This window comes from Neovison vison, chromosome X (assembly GCF_020171115.1).
Source record: "Neovison vison isolate M4711 chromosome X, ASM_NN_V1, whole genome shotgun sequence".
NCBI lineage: Eukaryota > Metazoa > Chordata > Mammalia > Carnivora > Mustelidae > Neogale > Neogale vison.
In genome coordinates this window covers 116,047,459-116,067,560 of record NC_058105.1, presented here as the reverse complement: position 1 = coordinate 116,067,560, position 20,102 = coordinate 116,047,459, and the positions used below count along the sequence as shown (strand labels likewise).

Sequence of the window (20,102 nt, the reverse complement as noted above, 5' to 3'; positions counted from 1 at the left end):
TCTGTGCCAAGCTCTTACCATACACCATATACCTCATCCTAGTGATGCCAGCTGATCCATGGGCTCCCCCGAGGAAACTACCAGTGGGCCAGCAGTTGGAAATGGCCTTCACAAAAGGAATGCAGCAAACAGAAGACAGATGGAGGGCACTGTCACTTGTGAGAGAGAAAAAGTAGACCTCAAAAATACAGTTTGCTTTTGTGATTATTTAGATATGTGAACCCTGGAAATCAAAAAGTAAGAGAAAAATGAAGTCGCATCTTCAACAAGTTCACCAGCTCTGACGATTTAATACTTTCAAAACACACCCACAGTCCTGGGACTGGCAAAAATGCTGCGATGCAGCAGAGACTGATGGTTACCTCCCAGTATCCCCTTCCTCCTTCAGAAACAGAACGCTTCCCTCCTTCCAGCATAGCAGAACAGTGGCATCCCCAAATCTGCCCACATGCTAAGCCCCAGGACCTGTGCTCAGGTTATAACCAGGCAGAGCAAGCTTTGCAGGTGTGATATACTTGAGGACCTTAAGATGGGGAGAATATCCCGGATTATCTGGGTGGGCCCAGCGTCATCACAAGGGCCTTAAAACATGGAAGAGGGAAGCAGATGAGCCCGAGAAGATGTGACAACAGAGGCAGGGGTGGAAGTGACATGAAGAAGGGACCATTAGCCAATGAGTGCAGCTGCCTCTAGAAGCTGCAGAAGGCAGAGGACAGGTCCTCCCCTGGAGCCTCCAGAAGGAATGTAGTCCTGCCAAGCCATTCTGGACTTGTGACCCCCCGAACAATAAGACAATAACTCTGTATTGTTTTTAAGCCATTAAGTTGGTGGTGATTTGTTACAGCAGGAAGAGGAAACTAATACTCCCACCCCTAGCTTGTATGGGGCACAGGGCTGCCCAGGTGGAAACTACATCCCCCAGACCCACGTGCAGCTAGGGCTGAGACTATAGCTAAACTCTTACCAATGGGAGAGACTGCTAGCAGTTTCCAAGTCACATCCTTTAAAGAGAAGAGTTGCTCACCCTCATGTGGGCTGGAGGGCAGACCAGTCCCCTAAACCCCTCCTACCAAGCCCACAAAGGCAAGGCCCTAGGGTGGAGGGGGCAACAGGAGAGGAAGCAGCTGACCCCGATGACCCTGCAGAGCAGAGCCACTTACTGATCCTGAACAGTCCAGGGGTCAGCTCACAGTAGCCAGAGAGGAAAACAGACAGCTATGCCATCTCAGGGTCTCTGTGACAGCCATTTAGCCTATGCCCTAACATATCTGGGATATAAAATGTTGGTGGGCACGGGAGCAGCTGAAGTGTTTACGCTATGAGATTACACACTTTGAAAAGCAATTTGGCCTTCTCTTTTCAAGCTCCCATACTCTCTCCTTCAAAAAACACATTCTCTTCTTCATTCATTAGTTTATTTCCTCATTCCCTGGGAGAATACACGGGTGCAACCACTCTGGAAAGCCAGCAAAATCACTCATAGCTATACACCTTTTAAAAAATGTATTTTACACATGCACCTAGAGACAGCTATTAAAATGGTGATAGGAAGTCCATTCACAGCAGCAAAAAACTGGAAGCAGTGCAAAAGTCCACCAGCAAGAGAAAGGATAAATACACAATGGCACACCAGACAGGAAAAATAACCAAACTACAAAACAAGAGACAACAAGCAAAACACAAGTCTCCATGCATGTTGGTGCCAGGTTTAAAAAACTAAAACCAAGCAAAACTAGACTATGCTTTTAGGAGATATATGTGGAAATGATAAACCCGTTTGTTAAAGAAGAGAATGATGATTTTTAAAAAGACCCATGATGAAAAAAAAACCCATGATGGTCGCCTCCTCCTGAGAAGGCAGGGAGAGGGGACTGAGCCAGAGCACCCGGCAGGGATGGGGTCACGAGCCTATCTTTTATAATGACGGGCGACGCCATCCACACAACATACAGTCTGTGTGTATCAAATACCAGTTCAGCTTTCAGAACTATTTTGAAGGCGTCGCTCCAAGTGAAATGGCCTGTAGGAAGGATGAGTTGTCACCATGGTTGGAAGAGACAAAAGAGATGGAAGAAGCAAGTGAACTCAGAAGACCCTGTGCCACGTCAAGCAGTGTGCTCTTGGTCACAGCTGAGATTTCGTTTCCAAAATACACCATCCTGTCCCCTATTAGTGTTGATCTGAGCTTTACTGGGTTAATTTATACTTAATTTGCAAATCTATGTCATACTATATCAAATGAGCTAAAAGTAAAACTTAACTTACCTAGTTAAGTGCCTGGATTTTCAAGTAGTTTTTTTATTAAATAAAATTTAAGGGAATCAAAAAGGAAGGTAAGGCTGGGGACGCCTGGGTGGTTCAGCTGGCTAAGCATCTGACTCTTGATTTCATCTCAAGTCATGATCTAAAGTCCTATGGGTCCTAAGAACCAGCCCCAAATGGGGCCCCATGCTCAGCAGGACATCTGCTTGAGATTCTCTACCTTCTCCTTCTGCCCCTCCTCCCTCCCTCTCTCTTTATCTCTCTCTCAAATAAATAAGTCTTTTTAGAAAAGGAAGGAAAATATGACATGCACTACAATACAGATAAACCGTGAAGACATTACACCAAGTGAAATAAGGCAGTCACAAAAGGCCCAATCCAGTATGATTCCATGTACATGAGGTGCCTACAGTGGCCAAAAACCATGGAGACGGAAAGTAAAATAGTGGTCGCCAGGGTCTGGAGGCAGGGGAAATGGGGAGTTAGTGTTTCAGGGGCAAGGAGTCTCAGGTGGGGGAGATTTAAAAGTTCTGGAGAAGGACAGTGGTGATAGTTACACAACAACAATACGAATGTGGGGCACCTGGCTAGCTCAGTTGGTCCGCCTTCGTCTCAGGTCATGATCCCAGGGTCCTGGGATCAAGTCTCACATTGGGCTCCCTGCTCCGTGGGGAGCCTGCTTCTTCTCCTTTTGCTCCTCTATTGTTTGGGCTCTCTATCTAATAAATAAATAAAATACGTCTTAAAAACACATGTGCCTTTGGCTCAGGTCATGATTATTGGGTCCTGCAATGGAGCCCACATCAGGCTGTCCGCTCAGCAAGGAGTCTACTGCTCCCTCTGCCCCTCCCCCTGTTCATGTTCTCTCTCAAATAAACAAAATCTTTTTTTAAAAAATTAAAAATTTTTTTGTTTTTTTTTAAAGATTTTATTTGTTACTTATTTGACAGACAGAGATTATAAGTAGACAGAGAGGCAGGCGGAGAGAGGAAGGGAAGCAGGCTCCCTGCTGAGCAGAGAGCCCGATGTGGGGCTGGATCCCAGGACCCTGGGATCATGACCTGAGGTGAAGGCAGAGGCTTTAACCCACTGAGCCACCCAGGTGCCCCAAGAATTAAAAAATTTTTAAAAACCACTATGTGAATGCACTTAATGCCACTGAACTTATACGCTTAAAATGGTAAAAATGGTGAATGTTATGTTATTCATACCAGACCACCAAAAAATTAATAAGTAAAAGCTGATAAACACTTTTGAAGGTTTAAGGCAAAATAGGGATTCTTGGAAACCATTTTCCTTCCACATTACTGGTCTGAGAAAGCCTGCGCTATCTGGTTTCCCACTAGACCTCCAATGAGAAGGGAGTTTCAGAGACTGATTAAACATTGTCGAATCTCAGAAAGTTTTCTTCTAACTTTACCTGTGTTCCTCAAATTGAGACCTTTCTCTCTTTCTGGATAAACAGAATTTCTTCAAACAAACACCCTTTGGTTTGACACCTTGTTTCATGGTGTGGTTCCTGAAATACTCACATCAGTCTCCCTCCCAGTTAGGGAAATGAAAGTTAACTAAAATGTGTCATTAAGTGGAACCTTAACTATCTCTGAGTTCCTCTGGTTATCAAATCTTGCACGTAACGGGCACTCAATAAGCACTTGTAGAATTTACCTGCATTCCAGTATATGGAAGGACTGGGTCAACTGTCTTGTTTGTCCTACCACGACCAGCTGGTTATGTTCACAATTTGAAAATGTAAGAAAGGGAGAAAGTATGTGATAGAGGTTATGCTCTCTAACCAACGCTCTCTAACATGTACTATCACAAAGTTTAGAACTTTCACAGAAACTTGTCCTGGAGAGGGCATCGTAAATACTCAGCTAATTTTTTACCAAGTACATGAGCTGACATTTGGCAAAGGCTTGTTGGCTGAATAAATACTTCACACGACGCTCTCCATTAACGAAACTGACACACCATGAAGGCAAGGCTTTGAGATGGTTCTTCTGGCCTGGATCTTCAGATCCTGACCAGCCTTCCCTGTTTCCCTTTGAAGGTAAAAAGCACAGTATTTTGAGGGGAGTCTCAGGTCATGATGATGGTGATGCAAAGCTAAGCTCAGAAACCACAGGAGGGTTATTACAGCCCTGACCTTTCCTTCGCCAGCATGGGTCTTAGCCCCACATCCCGGAGAAATACAAAGTCACATTGAGGACCCAGGGCCTCCAAGACACACTTTTCTCTATGGTTCTAGAAAGCAAAGTTCCTTTCAATGCCAGTCAGAGCATGAAGCGAAAGGAGGAAGGGAAGGGGAAAAGAAAGAGAAGGAACCAAACCCCCACAGGTTTCACCTTTCACTGTGTGTACCCTAATTTCACACCTGAATGCTAAACCAAGATTAATTAGGGACCAAACCAATCCCCCCTAATAATCCCATCATCATCATCATCATCATCATTGGCCATTCAGGGGGCTATGGAAACAAAGAACAGATATAAAATGTCACCCTGCCTACAACCCGAATTCCTTAAAGGATAAAAAGGAAATTGATTTTTTAAAAAAGGAAATTGATGTCCATCACATCCCTATTTATAATATCAAGACTATGGAAACACTCTAACTGCTCAAATGATAGGGAAATCTTCACATAAATTGAGATCCATGGGGCGCGTGGATGGCTCCGTGGGTTAAAGCCCCTGCCTTCACCTCAGGTCATGATCCCAGGGTCCTGGGATCGAGCCCCACATCGGGCTCTCTGCTCAGCGGGGAGCCTGCTTCCTCCTCTTTCTGCCTGCCTCTCTGCCTACTTGTCATCTCTGTCAAATAAATAAATAAAATCTTTTTTAAAAAATTGAGATCTGTGAATTCAGATATTTAGCAACTAAAAACACTGGCTCTGAAGATGATTATGAAGGTAAAAAAAAAAAAAAACCACCAGGCCCCACATCCACAAGTATGTAGTAGAAAGACTGCAAAGACGTACACTAAAATGAGAGTGGTTGCATCAGGGTACAGTCTGGGCTGTCAAATTCTCCTGCTTCCTAATTTCTAAACCCTGTGATATAGTGACTACTATATATTTATAACAAAGAAATTTAAGATTCGAGAATATTGGAGCTAGAAGAAGAAACAGCCTAGAATGCGCTGGCTCCTGTGTAGGTGAGCTCCTCCTGGGCGGGAAGCCTGCACTCCCCCACAGACCCCTGGCTCCCCCACATCCCCCAGCCCCCCCACACCTCCAGACCAGTGGGGCACCAGGGGCTCCTCCCATAGGCGCACCCCTGGACCACTTTGGAAGGGTTTCTTTTCCCCCAGGGGGCCCACACCTCCTCCTATGGCCCTTGTGACCTTACACTGCACCCAATAAATGACAGCTTCACCTAGTCTCAGGGCCACAGTACTTTTACTGAGCCAAGGAGGTGGTGATGGTGAAGTGGTGACCAGTGGAAAATCCAGGGAGGCCCAGGCAATACGTAGGAGAGGGCTCTAAAGAAGCAAGGGGAGGGGTGTGAGAAGGGGCGTTTTGGGAGTGCTAGGGTGTTGGAGGAGGAAGAGAGACAGTGCTGAGGGGGAGGGAGAGAAAGAGGAGAAGGGGGAGGAGATGGGAGGTAGGGGTGGGAAACGAGAAGGAGGAGGAAGAGGGGGTCAGAGGAGTGGTTAGTAAGAAGCGGAGGGTGAGGCAGGGGTGTGGAGAAGGGCGATAGGGAGGACAATGAGTGTGGAGGAGAAGGGGGACAGGCAAGGATGGGAGAGGAGGGGTGAGGAAGAGAGAGTGGAGCAGTGAGGAGGTGGAGAGAGAGAATGAAGGGAGGGAGGGAAGAAGGACAGAGAGAGAGGAAGGAAGGGAGGAAGGAAAGAAGGGAGGGAGGGAGGAAGGGGAGAAAGGGACAAAAAAAGAGAGGGCCTGCGGAAGTAGAGAAAAAGAGGGGGAGGGAAGGAGGGCCAGGAGAGGGTGGGGAGACTGGTATGGGGAGACCGTGAGGGGAAAGACAGAGCAGAAGGGAAGAGAAAACTGGGGAACGAGTGGGGGGAGAAGGTACGGGGAAAGGGGTGGGGACAGAGGGTGCTGGGGACGGGTGAGAGAGAGGGTGTGGGGGGGTCGGAGGCGGAGCAGAGAGAGGGCGCTGGGAGAAGGGGCGGGAAGGGAGGTGGGGACACAGATAAACGCGGAGGGAGAGAAGGCGGTGGGAGACGGTGGGGAGAAGGCGGGAAAAGGGATGACCTGGAAGGCAGCAGAGGAAGGAGACACATCCCGGTAAGTGTGAAGGAAGAGGAAGGGATGGCAGGAGAGGGAGATGGAGTGCGGGCAGTGAGGGATGACAGCGCGGGGACCAAGAAAGCACGGAGCAGGGAGAGAGGGGAGGAGAGAAGGCTGGAGGGCAGCAGCGGGCCAGACATGGGGGCGACAGTCCCCTGCCCCCTTTTCCCTTCATCTCTCTGACTGGGCGGTTCCCTGGCCAGGCAGTGGCTGTTTTTCACAACATCTTCATCTCTTCCTCCGTTTAAAAACCCACAGGTTCCGTAAAAGAACCAGATAGTGTCACAACTGTACCCCACCCCCACAGCCTGCGGTCATCAACCCGTCCAAACGCCCCCAAAGGCACAGCTACACACTTTTACGTCCTGCTAGTGCGAAAGGAGAAGCCAAGGGGAGTTACACGACTGGGGTCTCAAAGGATAAAAATAACCCCCTTCCTCACTCAGAAGCACAACTGGGCCTGCCATGCCCAGGGGCCCTTCCTCACTGGAGCTTTACGAAAGGGACTCCCAAGATGGACAGAGGCCTCAAAGGCTCTAGCACCACCTCACACTAATCCCCCCCTTTGTCAAGAGAAAGCCAGGAGAAATGGGTACAGGGCACTTCCAGGTATCCCGGCTTACGGCTTACGGCTCTCACGCATCCTCATTTACAGTGTCCGCCCCAGGAGTGAGCCCAGGTCCCCCTTGTCACTGCTCCCAGGGGCAGACTGTCCCAGCGCCCAGCACACACCCGGCCCAATGAGACCCTCCTTAAACATCTCCACAGGCCCAGAGCTGGGCGCACCCTTGCCCTCCCAGAAGTGGGGCCACAGCGGCCACCTGTGTATCTTCACGGGCAGTGTTGACCCCAGTGAGCTCAGTCTTGCTAATGGGAATTTGGGACTGGGATGATGAACCAAATTCCTCTTAACAAATGGCCGGAACTATGGCATGCGCCCCATGAACGAGCTGCACAAAGAGAAAAAGGGACAGGGCAGGGAGGCGAGAAGGCCAGATGGCATGTGGGACAGCTGGCCTATCCCTGGTTCTAGGGCTTGTTGGGACACTTGGGTTGCATGAGAGGCTCCTGTGGTCCTATAAAAAGTCCCCCTTTTCAGATTAACAGCCTCTGCTTGGCTTCCTCACCTGAAGAAAGTCCTTACTGGGCGCATGTGTGCGCACACACAGAATATGAAGCAGGAGACGGTCCTAATCCAGTTAAGGAACGTGGTCTCCATCAGTTAAGATCCAGGACAAAGTTTCTACCAGCTATGAAACCCAGATGAGTCGAGACTCAGGGGTACATAGCAGAATCTCCTAGAGAACTCTTCCAAAACATGCCTGTAGGTCCATCAAAATCAGACAAGGAGGACCCAGGCATAGCATTCTGATGCACATTCCCCAGGGGAGGAACCCACCAGCTCCAGAGAAGTTCTATCTGTTTGTTCGGGCACCTGGGTGGCTCAGTCAGTTAAGGCTCTGACTCTTGGTTTTGGCTCAGGTTGTGATTTTGGGGTCCTGAGACTGAGCCCCGCATCGGGCTCGGGACTCAGCACAGCCCAGAGTCTGCTGGAGATTCTCTTTCTCTCCCTCTCTCTCCCTCTCTGCCCTCCCCGGCACACTAAATAAATAAGTAAATAAATAAATCTTTTTTTTAAAGTTCTATCAACGATTAATCATAATGTAAAAAAGAGGGAGAAATAATGGAAATGTCTGTCTGCTGCTATGGGCATGAACTCTGCCTGGAAGAATTTGGGAGAAAGAAAACACAGACAGCCTAGGGGGACGGGTTGGGGAGATCGCCAGAGAACCAGAGGGCTAGGACTGGGCAGGAGACCTGTCACTGTGAGCACTTCGTACCTTTCAAATTTTGAAACATGTAGATGTATAACCTCTTCCAGAAACTGACTTTTAAAAATGCTTTTAAAATTTCCCCAGCAAGCAGCTGTAGTCTCGAGTCCCAATAAACAGATGAGCACTGTGAACTGCTTCCCTTCACAAATTCTGTCCTCGATGGGTGAGCCCCTACTCCTATTCTTTCCCCAGGCCCCCCCAAAGCTAATTGCTTTCTTTTCATTTCTTTTCTGACAATTCAAAGGTAGCAAGTAAGACGTTTTAGCTTACATCAATTTCCCAACACTTGCTCTGCCAACCTCCTTAGGTGTCATCGATGAGCTAACTGACAGGCTGCATCTGGGTTGACACCTCTGTTGTCCATCCAGTATTTTATGGAGAACAAAAGGGCGGGGAGAAAGCACTGGTTACGTGATGAAAACCCACCCGACTTTTTTCGTTGTGAAGTCGGGTTTGGGTTTTGGGTTTTTGAATGATCAAAATAGGAGGAAGGCAATGCCCATTTATGAAGTCATTCATGTCAAATGAATTTCACCCAGAAGCTAGTATGTAAAATGTTCAAGCAGAAGGTAGCATCCAGAACAGTCTGGTGAAGAAAATGAATATCCATGATGAAACTGGCTAAGAGGAGGGGAGAGCAAAGCCAGGAAGGCCTTTTCCAGTTCTTATCCAAAACAACATTCAGGCACCTCCTTCCAGCTCTAGGCACAAAAATGAGAACTAGTTGGAATAATTAGGGAGGACACTAAGCTAATTAAAGACTTTTCACACAGGGAGTGGGTGTGTGATGGATAAAACTAGTGCAGCCCCAGAGGACCAGACCTAGAACAGGGCCCCAAGTCTTCCAAGTCTAGAACAGTCCAGAAAAATCCAGCCAAAACACAAGGGCTGGTATTTGCATACTGACTGATAAGAAGTTGAAATTTAAGGGGATGGTGATTTAAACTACCTATTCACGCTGTACCTACACACGACTTAAATTTGTTAGGCAAAATGAGTAATTAACGACCAATTCAATATTTGTAGTATTTAATACAAGACACTGAGGAAGAAACAGCAGTATGAATTGAACAGGACTTTCCCTTGCCACTACGTTCCCCAACCAGGGGCAGACCAGCCTCCTGCAGGGAGTGTGGGGGTGGGGGTGCAACTTCTGGGGCTACTGGAAGGAAATCAGCTTAAGGCCTTTGCTGGGCTTTTCTTGCCCATGAATACAGTTCAGTAAGGACACATATCCGTGAGGATTTTCTTTTGTTATTAGTGGTGTTCTTCCTGAGGCTAAGTATAGGCCTAGTTTATCACTGCAGTAAGGGTCATGAGCTACATTTTGCTTTGTTGAAGCGTCCCCTAATGAAAACTACAGACTTGCCTGTAAGACATTTATGCATAAAATAACAATCAAGTTGAAAAACAAGTGCTCATTGTCACCCAGGATGCCAATGTACCTTTGCCAGCTAAAGGAATTTAGTCGAAGCAAGATAGACCTCTGTCAGGCCTCTCTGCGCAGATCAGAGAGCTGAGTTTGGCCTTGAAGTGCTTTCTCCTACGACTGAACTATCCTGAGGAACCGAGGTAATTGCCAAGGAAGTTATCCAAGTAACTAACTCACAAATGCTTCAGGATGGAAAAGGAAATTCACAATTCCCCCAAAGGACGACAGGGATATAACCAAGGGAGGTGGCTAGAGGGACAGAGCAAAGACGAAGTGCCTCCCAAAGGAAACAATGACTACAAACATGTAAAAACCACAAGGCCATACTTTCCCTTTTTCCGTATTCCTTTGGAATCTTAACTGGGACCCTCAGGCTTTCACCAAGTGTTCTCCAAAATGCCTGGGCGGCCAGGAAGCCCCACGGGACATGGCTTCTATGCTTCAAGTTAGATGCTTGCCAGGGAGGGGGTGATGAAAAAGTTTTCAAAACAGACAGCAGGGCTGGCTGCTCGACACTCTGAATGTACTGAATGTCGCTCCACTGCGGACGTAAAAATGGTTAAAACAGCCAATTTTACCACGATTTTAAAAAGAAATAATCTAATATACCAAAAACCATTGAACTGCCCACTTTAGATGAGTAAATTTTAAGACATGTGAATTACATCTCAATAAAACTGTTGTTGTTTTTTAAAATTTACCAGGGAAACAGCCTGTTACAAAGAGCCTCAGTGTGGGGAGCAGGGGCCTGACGTTTACTGACCACCTACCTATATACGTGGTTAGTTCTTTCCAATTTTAAGGAAACTGGGTTCTGCAGCCAGGGGACCATGTCTCTTTGCCTCTCAGAATCTCAGTTTCATCACCTGCTGGTGTAGGCTGCCCTGACTGCCAAGGACCTTTCCAGAGCTTCAATTGCAGGGACCGATGTGTGAGTGGCAGAAGGACCCACCATCTGCCACTCGGCGCATAAGCTCATCCCACTAGGAAGGCAGAACATCAGGGAAGCCAAACACGGGAGAAGTAAGCTTATAAGTCTGCGACCCAGGTACTGACAGAAGAGGGGCATGAGCTGTGTTAAGAAACTTTCTACTCAAAGAACAAAAAGGTGAAAGAGTAACAAAGAGCCCTGCTTTCCAGTGACCTCCTGGTTTATTCATAAAACAAAGGCTGTGGCTACAGAGCAGACCTTGTGTCCAGAGCAGCTGATGACAAAGGAAGGAAATGGTGCTTCAACCATCTGTGTAACATTCAGAGCAGGCCTCCCCAACTTTTGGGGGCAGACAACTGCTAGGGGGCTGTCCTGTACACTGTAGGATGTGTGGCAGTGTCCCTGGCCCCTGGCCTCCGGCTCCCAGCTGCCAGTAGACTGCCCTCCCCACACCAGCTGTGACAACCAAGTGGCTCCAAACATTGCCAAATGTCCCCCTGCGGGGCAAAACCGCCCCCAGTTGAGAACCACTGCCAGCGCGAATTTTCTATCCTGAACCTACAGTTCTCTGTCAAAGCCATGTGACACGTGGTGTCAGCCTTCTCACCCACTGCAACGCGGGCCACCGTGAGCTGTCAGCAAACAGACCCGCTCAGCACGCCGCGCCTGGGGGATCTCCCAGAATTGTACACACACTCCCAGCAGCCAAGAGCCTCCGAGAATTTCAACAGTAACCACACTTGGGTGAAGGGGTTACTCATTCATTCATTCAGTAACATATGGCACTTACTGTATGCCAGGCAACGAGCCAGGGCAATGGCGTTTGGGACACCCTGTCAGAGATGAACAGACTTCATACAAGATGACATGTTCTATACCAACCTTTGGATCAAGACAAAAAAGATGAACAAGGGGCGCAGCAGGCTGCATAAAAGCCCTTTCCAAAGCTGTCCACATCCGAATCCCCAGAACCAGTGAATACGTTACCTTCCATGGCAAACAGGACTGGGCAGATTGATTAAGTTAAGGGGCTTGAGATGGGGGGCGGGGACTAGCCCGAATTATCCAGGCAGGCCCAACACAACACAATGGTCTTTATAAAGGAAGGCAGGAGGTTCACAGTAAGAGAGAGGATGTGAGGACAGAAGCAAGGTTAGTGTGATGTGGCCACAAGCCAAGGAATGTGAAAACCTCTTCCAGAAGGCAAGGACATGGATTCTCCCCTTCAGCCTCCAGAAGGAATGCAGCCCTGCTGACATCTTAGTATCAATCCAGTGAGACCCATTTTGGACCTCTGACCTCCAAAAGGGTAAGATTACAAATTCGTGCTCTTTTAAGCCACTGGGTTTGTAGTATTTTGTCACCGCAGGAAGAGGAAACTCACACAGAGAGACCAGAAGGCAGAGAAGAGAGTGGAATCCCTTCCCCATGAAGGGAACTTCATGGGCAAGTCTTGGGGCCTGAACAAGCATGGAACAAACCAAGGCAGGGGTGGCTGCCAAACTTCCCAAAGCCTTCGCTAAGGGGTTCAGGATCTGAAGCGTCTGCAGAAGGGTGGGTGACATATGGTTAATTCCAGAAACTTTGGGGGCTTGACTACACCCTGGTAAGAGCTGAGAGGGGAAGGAAAAAGAGGTATGGCAAACAACAAAATAGCTATGGAAGTGACGGGAAAGGTGGTGATCCCCTCCAGGATATGGACACTAGGGAGGAGAAACGCTGAGCTCAGTGGAGAGCATGCTCTGTTCGCCGGGCCAAAGACACACCTGGGTGAAGTTAGCCAGAAGGTCAGGAATAATAATTAACTCAACCAATTTTAATTTGAGGCTTCCCATGTGCCAGTACATGGACACGATAACCAAACAGAAGCAGTTCCTGCCTTCCCTAAGCATGGAAGAGAGAAGCAGGAGAGTCAGTATCAGAGTGACACCATAGGAAAGAGACCCGACCGGCACTGCTGGCTTGGAAGATGGAAATGGGCCATGAGCCAAGGAATGCAGAGGACTCTAGAAACTGGAAAAAGCAAGGAAAGGGATTCTCCCCTAGAGCCTCCAGAAGGAATGCAGCCCTGCCCATATCTTGATCTTAGCCCAGGGAGACCTGTCTTGGGCCTCTGATCTCCAGAACTTTAAAGATAATAAACTTACGGCATCTGGGGGCACCAAGTGTTTGGTAATTTATTACAGCAGCAATCAGAGGCTAATACAGGTACCAGGTACAGAAAAACAAGAACAAATACCAAAAACCCCCTCATGCTAACAGTGTAGTTGAGTGTCCGTTCTAAAGAGGATGAAGGGAAAAGAAGGACAATGGCAAAGACCTATGAGATGCTCTGGTGAAAGTCCAAGTGATGCTGAGACGGGCGGGCCAGCGGCGCTAATGTCCAGGCGCCGGACAGCCGGCATGGACGAGACTCACAGAAGAATCAAGACTGTACTGTTTTAGTGACTCCGTCAGAGGTTTGTTCTGAACTAGAGCATACTTTTCTCCTTCTCTAAGGCCATGGGTCTCTTATACCAACGGCTTATATTGGCCCAGAGTGCCCATGCACTCTTCAGTGAGCCACGTACTCTGACCCTCAGCTTTCTCACCTGTGAGGCAAGGAGGTTCTACACTCAACCTTGACTGTGCATCAGAACCACCTGAAGGGCTCCTTAAAACACAAATTGCTAGGCTCCACCTCCTTCCTCATTCAATGGGTAGAACTGGGGCCAGGGAATGTGTATCTCTAACAAGCTCCCAGGGAGGCGGGTGCTGCTGGCCGGGGGACCACACTCTGAGAACCACTGTACTCCACTCTCCTCTCACACTGAAGAGATGCAAGTATTTTCCTGCCCCCGCTTCTCTCCCCTTACGAGCCACCCTGACTTCCTGGTTCTCAGCAGCTTGCTCCGTGTGACTCCGTATCTCCTACCCCATTCGGGCATTTCAGCTGTTCAGTATACAACTGAACAGCTGAACAGTTTGCACATGAGAGCTGGCCCATGGTAAGGAAGGAGGCACAAAATATACCTAAAAAGCTATTATCCTCCCCAACATTCTAGTCTCTGCTCCTCTTTAATCACTTAGTTCAGAAAAGCAGCCCCTGCCTTCCAAGAGCGGGCCAGGCAGTCTCCCCCAGTGACCAAACAATTCCCCAGGACACCGACATCAGACAAGGCCACTCTGTGGCCAGGATGGGACAAGACAAAAACAAGACCACTCTGTAATCCTGTGTGAACACGGAGAACAAATGAACCTTGTCCAAATCACAAATGTCCCCACACATGCCCGCATCCTGACTAACAGGAGGGACTGCTGCTTCCTCACCAGTCACAGACTCTGTTGGGTCTTCCCTGCTTCTGGAGAAGTTTGAGGGGGACCCCTGACCCTGGAATTACTTCGCTCCCGGCCAGCATCCAAACTAGAGCAACACCCAGCTTCCTTGAACGCTCCCCTAAAGCCCCTGCCACGGTCGTCCACGTGGTCCCGTCCCACACGTCTCCCCGTGGTCCGTCGCTGCCACGAGAAGAGAACGGCTTGGTCCACGCCAGGTGCGGTCCTGGGGCCGGGGGAGGGGCGGCGGCTGGAGGAGAGTGATGACTCCTACCCAATTTTCAGATTTCAGATTTCAGCTCAAACACAATCTCCTCAAAGACATTGCCTTGTCGTTTCCCCTCTGTAGCCTAAATCACATTGCCCCTCTCTAATCTCCTTTCGTGAGACCCAGCAGGGCTTCTAATCACATCTTGTCCCCAGTATTGCATTCAGGCCTACCTCTCCCACCAGCTGGAAAAGCCCAAGCGGGCAGGCGTGTGTGCCGTGCACTCATTCCTAGCACAATGCCTGGCACAAATCGGATCAGTAAATACTGGATGGAGAGTTGGGTGAATGGATTAATACTGACCACTGCATGAGATCTACTTTTTTTAAAAAAAATTTTTATTTATTTCTTTCTTTCACAGAAACAGAGATGACAAGTAGGCAGAGAGGCAGGAAGAGAAAGGGGAGGAAGCAGGCTCCCTGCTGAGCAGAGAGCCCAGTGCGGGACTTGATTCCAGGACCCTAGGATCATGACCTGAGCTGAAGGCAGAGGCTTTAACCCACTGAGCCACCGAGGCACTCCTGCATGTGATCTACTTTAAAACAATTTCAAATACAAGAGCTGATGAGAGAAGGTCAGAAACGTAGCAAAAACTGAAGGTCTGTGCAACCAGGGAAGTACCAAGGTTTTGCCCGTGCTGTGATGGATATAAGGGGACAAAGTAAAGGCCATGAATGGTAAAGGGGGAGTATTTTCTTCCATTTCTAACTTTAGACTGTTTGTGGAGACCAACACATTACACTCATTCTAGCTTTAGTTTAGCATAAGGCAATCTCCCACCAAAACAATACATTGCTAAAAACAGCCCAAACTTTCTTGTTACCCTGGAATTTTCTAAACAAAAATCACTTGCTGGTTTGCAAATCCTCCACTATTCACAAATTTGGATCGTTAATATTTGTGCAACCATAATGACAAGAGGCCTTCCCTCAGTCTGGCACTGCAGGCATCTGCCTGCAAGCTCCGAGGGCACATTCTGAGTGGGCTTTTGTAAGAGGCCATTTTACAACTGGCTTCATTTCAGAGTTAGGGATTTAATGTTCCTCAGTTATTTTTCAGATTAAAGACTATATAAGGGGCGCCTGGGTGGCTCAGTGGGTTAAAGCCTTTGCCTTCGGCTCAGGTCATGATCCCAGGATCCTGGGACCGAGCCCGCATTGCATCGCATGGGGCTCTCTGCTCAGCAGGGATCCTGCTTCCTCCTCTCTCCCTGCCTGCCTCTCTGCCTACTTGTGATCTCTGTCTGTCCAATAAATAAATAAAATCTTTTAAAAAAATAAAAAATTAAGACTATATAATATAATTTCACTGCGTTAGCCATCAACAGAAAAATCATTACCACGCCAGGTAAGAATGCAAGTGTATCAGACTGATACACTGGAGAAATCTTTTGAAAACCAGAGAGACCTGGGGGATTGGGAAAGGGGGCTGGCCTGTGTGTGGACACACACACCTGCTTCAGAAACAGCACTATCGTTGGCTCTCTCAGAAGACAAACAGAATCAATTCTTAAATATCTGTACTTCATTACAAATACACTGCTGAAGATGCTTTAGAAAATAACAGGTGTGGGGGGACTCCTGTCTGGATCAGTCGGTGGGGCATGCGACTCTTAACCTCAGGGTTATGAGTTCAAGCCCCACCTTGGGTGTAAAGATTACTTAAAAATAAAATCTTTTTGTAAAAAACCAATAACTCTTTGAAGCACCTGGGTAGCTCAGTCAGTTAAGCGTCTGACTCTAGATTTTGGCTCAGGTCACCATCTCAGGGTTGTGGGACCAAGCCCTGCTTAAGGTTCTCCCTGCCCCTCTCCCCCTACACCTCCCCTATCCCTCTCTTTTTAAAAAAAAAAAAGAAGAAAAAGACAATAGGAGGTGATCTTTAGCCATAAACTACTACAGACATTGTAAATCCCACTATAAACATTTTAATGAATTAAATGACAGCATTCATTTTAATCCCATCGACTCAATTAAGTGTTAACACTTGAAATAAAAGAAAATCAGTTTCTTCACCCCCCTCTGTTTTGTAATGGTCACAGTAAAAAAAAAATATTAAGCTTGAAAGGACTATAAACTACAGAAGCAGTGTATAATTTTCTTAGGAGGCTCTGGATAATGAAAACAGTTCAGGCTTGAATAATAAACAGGCCTGTTTCTTCGTAAACTGGACTCCTCTTCCTTCTGAGATACAGAAAGCACAGTCCAGCCACAGAAGACATTTGTATCTAACTTCTTTTTTTGTGTAACCCTCTCAGGACCCACACAAAAAAAGGAAAGGTGATCAAAATCTCATTTTTGGATACCTCAGGAAAAACCAACCTGTTACTAAAGTGAATAATAATGTTTAAAGTATATATATATTTCTATTAATAAACTAAATCATCTTACTAGGTGCCAAAGCAAGACAAGAGCATTGAGCTAAGTGTTTTGTCTTCCACCAGGTAGGAGGATTTCATACTCATTCATTCATTCATTCATTCAATAAATATTTATTTAGGGCCTGCCCCACAGCAGGTACCAAAGAAAACAGTGCTGAGCACTATCCTTATGGGCATGGAACTTACAGTAGGGGAGATAAATGTTAAACTCAAATAAATGTGTAATACCACTATTTCTTGGAAGGTGCAATAGGAGACAGGGTAACAGAGAAACTAATTTAGACTGGAAGTAGTGCAAAGAGCAGAGAAGGGCACTGAGAAAAAGAAGTGACTGAGAAAAAACGCGACTCTGAAGCCAAGAGGCCATCAATTCGCCACCACTTTAGAAGAGGAAAACCATTTTAAAAAGCAAATGACCACAAATGGGATTTTAACTGCCTGTCAACAACTTACTGGGTTAAACCTCCCCTTTTGCAGTGCATTCCTGTTCAGGAGCATCCTATGACAGCTTGCCTATCACTGTTAGACTTCTCAAGTCTTATTATCTAAACACGGAAAGGTCTCACTTTATTATGATTTATTATGATCTACAGCCTTCCTCTGCCTGGCCTAGAAACACCCAAAAATAATCTGTCAAAGGCACGAAAGAGAGACTGGCTTCCAGCAAGAATATTAACTGCGTGGGCCACGCGATTACTTGCCCAGGCAATCACAAGTCCTTTGCCCAATAAAGTGCCACATCCTCTAGGCAAGGTGGCTCCAATATGCCAGAGTCTATACCAGATGGGACCCAGGGGACCTAACGGTTAGTTGCCTACTTGGAACTGATGTTCAATCAGTAAATCGAGGACTGGATCACCGGCTCCAATTCCCAGAGCCTTCAGACTTAGAGGATGTAGGAAGTGGCCTTTGAGCATCACGGAGCGGAGAGCTCGCCCGACTGAGAGAAGGCAGGCAGGCAGAGAGGGGGTCAGGGCCGGAGGAAGAGGGGCTCCAAGACAGACGCGTCTGACGCTCAGGACCTGAGGATGGCACGCCAGGCCGGGTACTGGGGCGTTTCCCGCACCACCACCTCCCCCCGCCCCCACGTCGGCCCCCAGCAAAGGCAACCCAGCCCCTGGCCGCCCTGAGACCCCGAGATTCTGGCTTCCCCCTCAGCAGGGCCAGGGAGACAAACACCGCGACCCCTTGGTTGGGCTGGAGCCCACCAGCTCCCAATACCCACATCCTCAGCGCAGAGGAGGGCGCGCTGGGGCGAGAAAATGGCCAAGACAAAACTCTCCCCGCCCACCCGAAGAGCCAACCACACCCCCTGCATCCCTCAGCCTCAGCCGCCCCGGGCCGGCCCGGGATCCTCCGCCCAGGCCCCCACGGGGCTCCCGTCGGTGCCGCGCGGGCTCTGCAGGGACGCGAATGGGAGTAAATGGGGGTACCCGAGGCACGCAGGGTGCCCACCGCGGTGTCACCCGCCAGGGCCCTGCCCCCGGAGCGTCCTCCGGACTCCTCGGTCCCGGGACAGGCGCGCCGCCCGCCCACTGAGGTGGACACCCGGGCGTCGGGGCGCGGGCAGTCCCCCACTCACCCATTGGCGTCGAGCCGGGCCGGGCCGCCGAGGCAGCGTGAAAGTTGGCGGAGGCGGGCGCGGGGGTCGGGCGCCGGGATCCGGGCGCGGGGATCCGGGCGCGGGGGCCGGGACGCGGCGACGACTGGGCCGGCTTTCTCCTCAGTAGCGGCGGCCGCGGCGGCTCAGCGCCGCCCGCTGCTGCCTCTGTTGCTGCTGCCGCTGCTGCCCCGTGGTGATTCCTGCTGCTGCTGCCGCTGCTGCTGCTGCTGCATCGCGGCCCGCTGCGCCCGGCTGAGCCGGGTTTCCTGCTCCCCGAGAGTGGAAATTGCGAAAAAAAAAAGAAGAAGAAGAAGAAGAAGAAGCGCCGCCCAGCCCAGCGCCCGGCAGCCGCGGCCGCGCAGCCCGCTCTCCCCCCTCGCCGCCGCCGCCGCCGCCGCCGCCGTAGCCGCCGCGAAGCGCCTGCGGCTCAGCCTGCCGTGGACGCGCGGCCGCCGAGGCGGGGCGGGGCCAACGAGGGGCGTGGCCAGAGAAGGGCGGGGCCTGCCCGGGGCGGGGCCGGCGCCCGGGGCGTCCCTGCGGCTGCAGAGCTCGACGCTCCGGCGCCCCCCTCACCGCCCGCTGGGGAGGGACCCAGCTCCGCGAGGCCGCCTCACAACCGCGGCGGCTCGGCTAACGCCCCGGGAAATGCCGCGAGACTCCTCGAGACCGGAACGGGGGTCGTGGGGGAGGGGGCGTCCGAGTGGAAGGGCACGTGGGAAAGGAGGTGGAAGCGGCAGATTCTCAGGGTGCGACGAAAGGTCGAGGGCGGGTTGAGGGTGGGAGACCATGGGTAGGTGAGAGAATGAACACCTGCTGAGGGTGATGGCAGGTAACCCCGGGATCGGGGATCAGGGCAACCCAAAATAAGCTTTCACAGAGCCGGCTGTTGGGAAGGCAGGAGAAGGGGTCCCTATGGAGGGAGAGAAATGCTACAGTCATTCAGTGCAGCGTGGGAAAGGCTGGCCAAGTACGAGTTCGGCTTACAGGAGGCGGCGGAATGGAGATTCAGAAAGACAGAAAAGGACGCAGCGGGGATGGTGGGGCGCACCTACCCTCGCAGAGACCCCTAACCCCGCATCCCGTGCCTCGGCCAGGTGGGGCTGGGCTGCTCAGCTGTGTTCCTAGGCTCTGATGTTCCCAAGAATCTCCTGAGGCAAAGGCTGACTCCCTCCCCAGCAAGGTACTGTGCCACACTGGCTCCCCAGACCTGGGCAGTCAACCTTTGAATGAGCGCTGAAATGAAAACAGGGAATTCATAGGTAACTCACAAGCTCCTTTTCTGGTCCATTCACCACTACACCTTTCGCCATAAATACTCTACCAGCCAGCACCACGTTCACTTACCATCCGCTTGTTTCCTTTTCCCTTTCCACCATCTGGTGGTAGGAAGAGATAGTGAAATAGATGGGAGACATTCAAAAAGAGAAGAAATAAAAACAATTAAATCAAATCATTGGCCCCTGAAAAACGGAGGAGGCTGAAGGTTAGTGGACCCAGAGGTGACCAATAAAATCTGGCCCCCTACCCAATATAGGGCTGTGGTCATAACTGACCCATGATGTTGGGGCAACTCTGGTAAATTGGTTACATCCTGGGATTTGTTGCAGAAAGATGTTCTTCTAATTGTTTCATTAGCTTAAAAAAAAAAGCAAACCTCTCACAGTCAGGGTCTCACAAGAGATCAGTAACATCAACTTTCTAAACGCTTTTCTTGTGTGTCAGAGCAATCTAACAAGGGGAAGAAGACCCATCCATGGATCTACAGAAAAGGTAGTAGTGACATCGATGGCACACTCCCAAGGAAGGGGTTAAAGAACACGG

The 20,102-nt window shown here is 49.5% G+C and overlaps 1 protein-coding gene across 1 annotated transcript in view; it reads right to left on the bottom strand.

Annotated features, from left to right (window-relative positions):
* The window catches only part of SH3KBP1 (SH3 domain containing kinase binding protein 1), a 340,719-nt gene extending 322,356 nt beyond the window's left edge, over positions 1-18,363 (bottom strand). Inside the window, exon 1 of the mRNA XM_044234434.1 lies at positions 18,261-18,363. Coding sequence (XP_044090369.1) covers positions 18,261-18,264 — 4 coding nt within the window. The 5' untranslated portion in view covers positions 18,265-18,363. The remainder of the gene's footprint in view (positions 1-18,260) is intronic.
* Between the last annotated feature and the right edge of the window lie 1,739 nt (positions 18,364-20,102).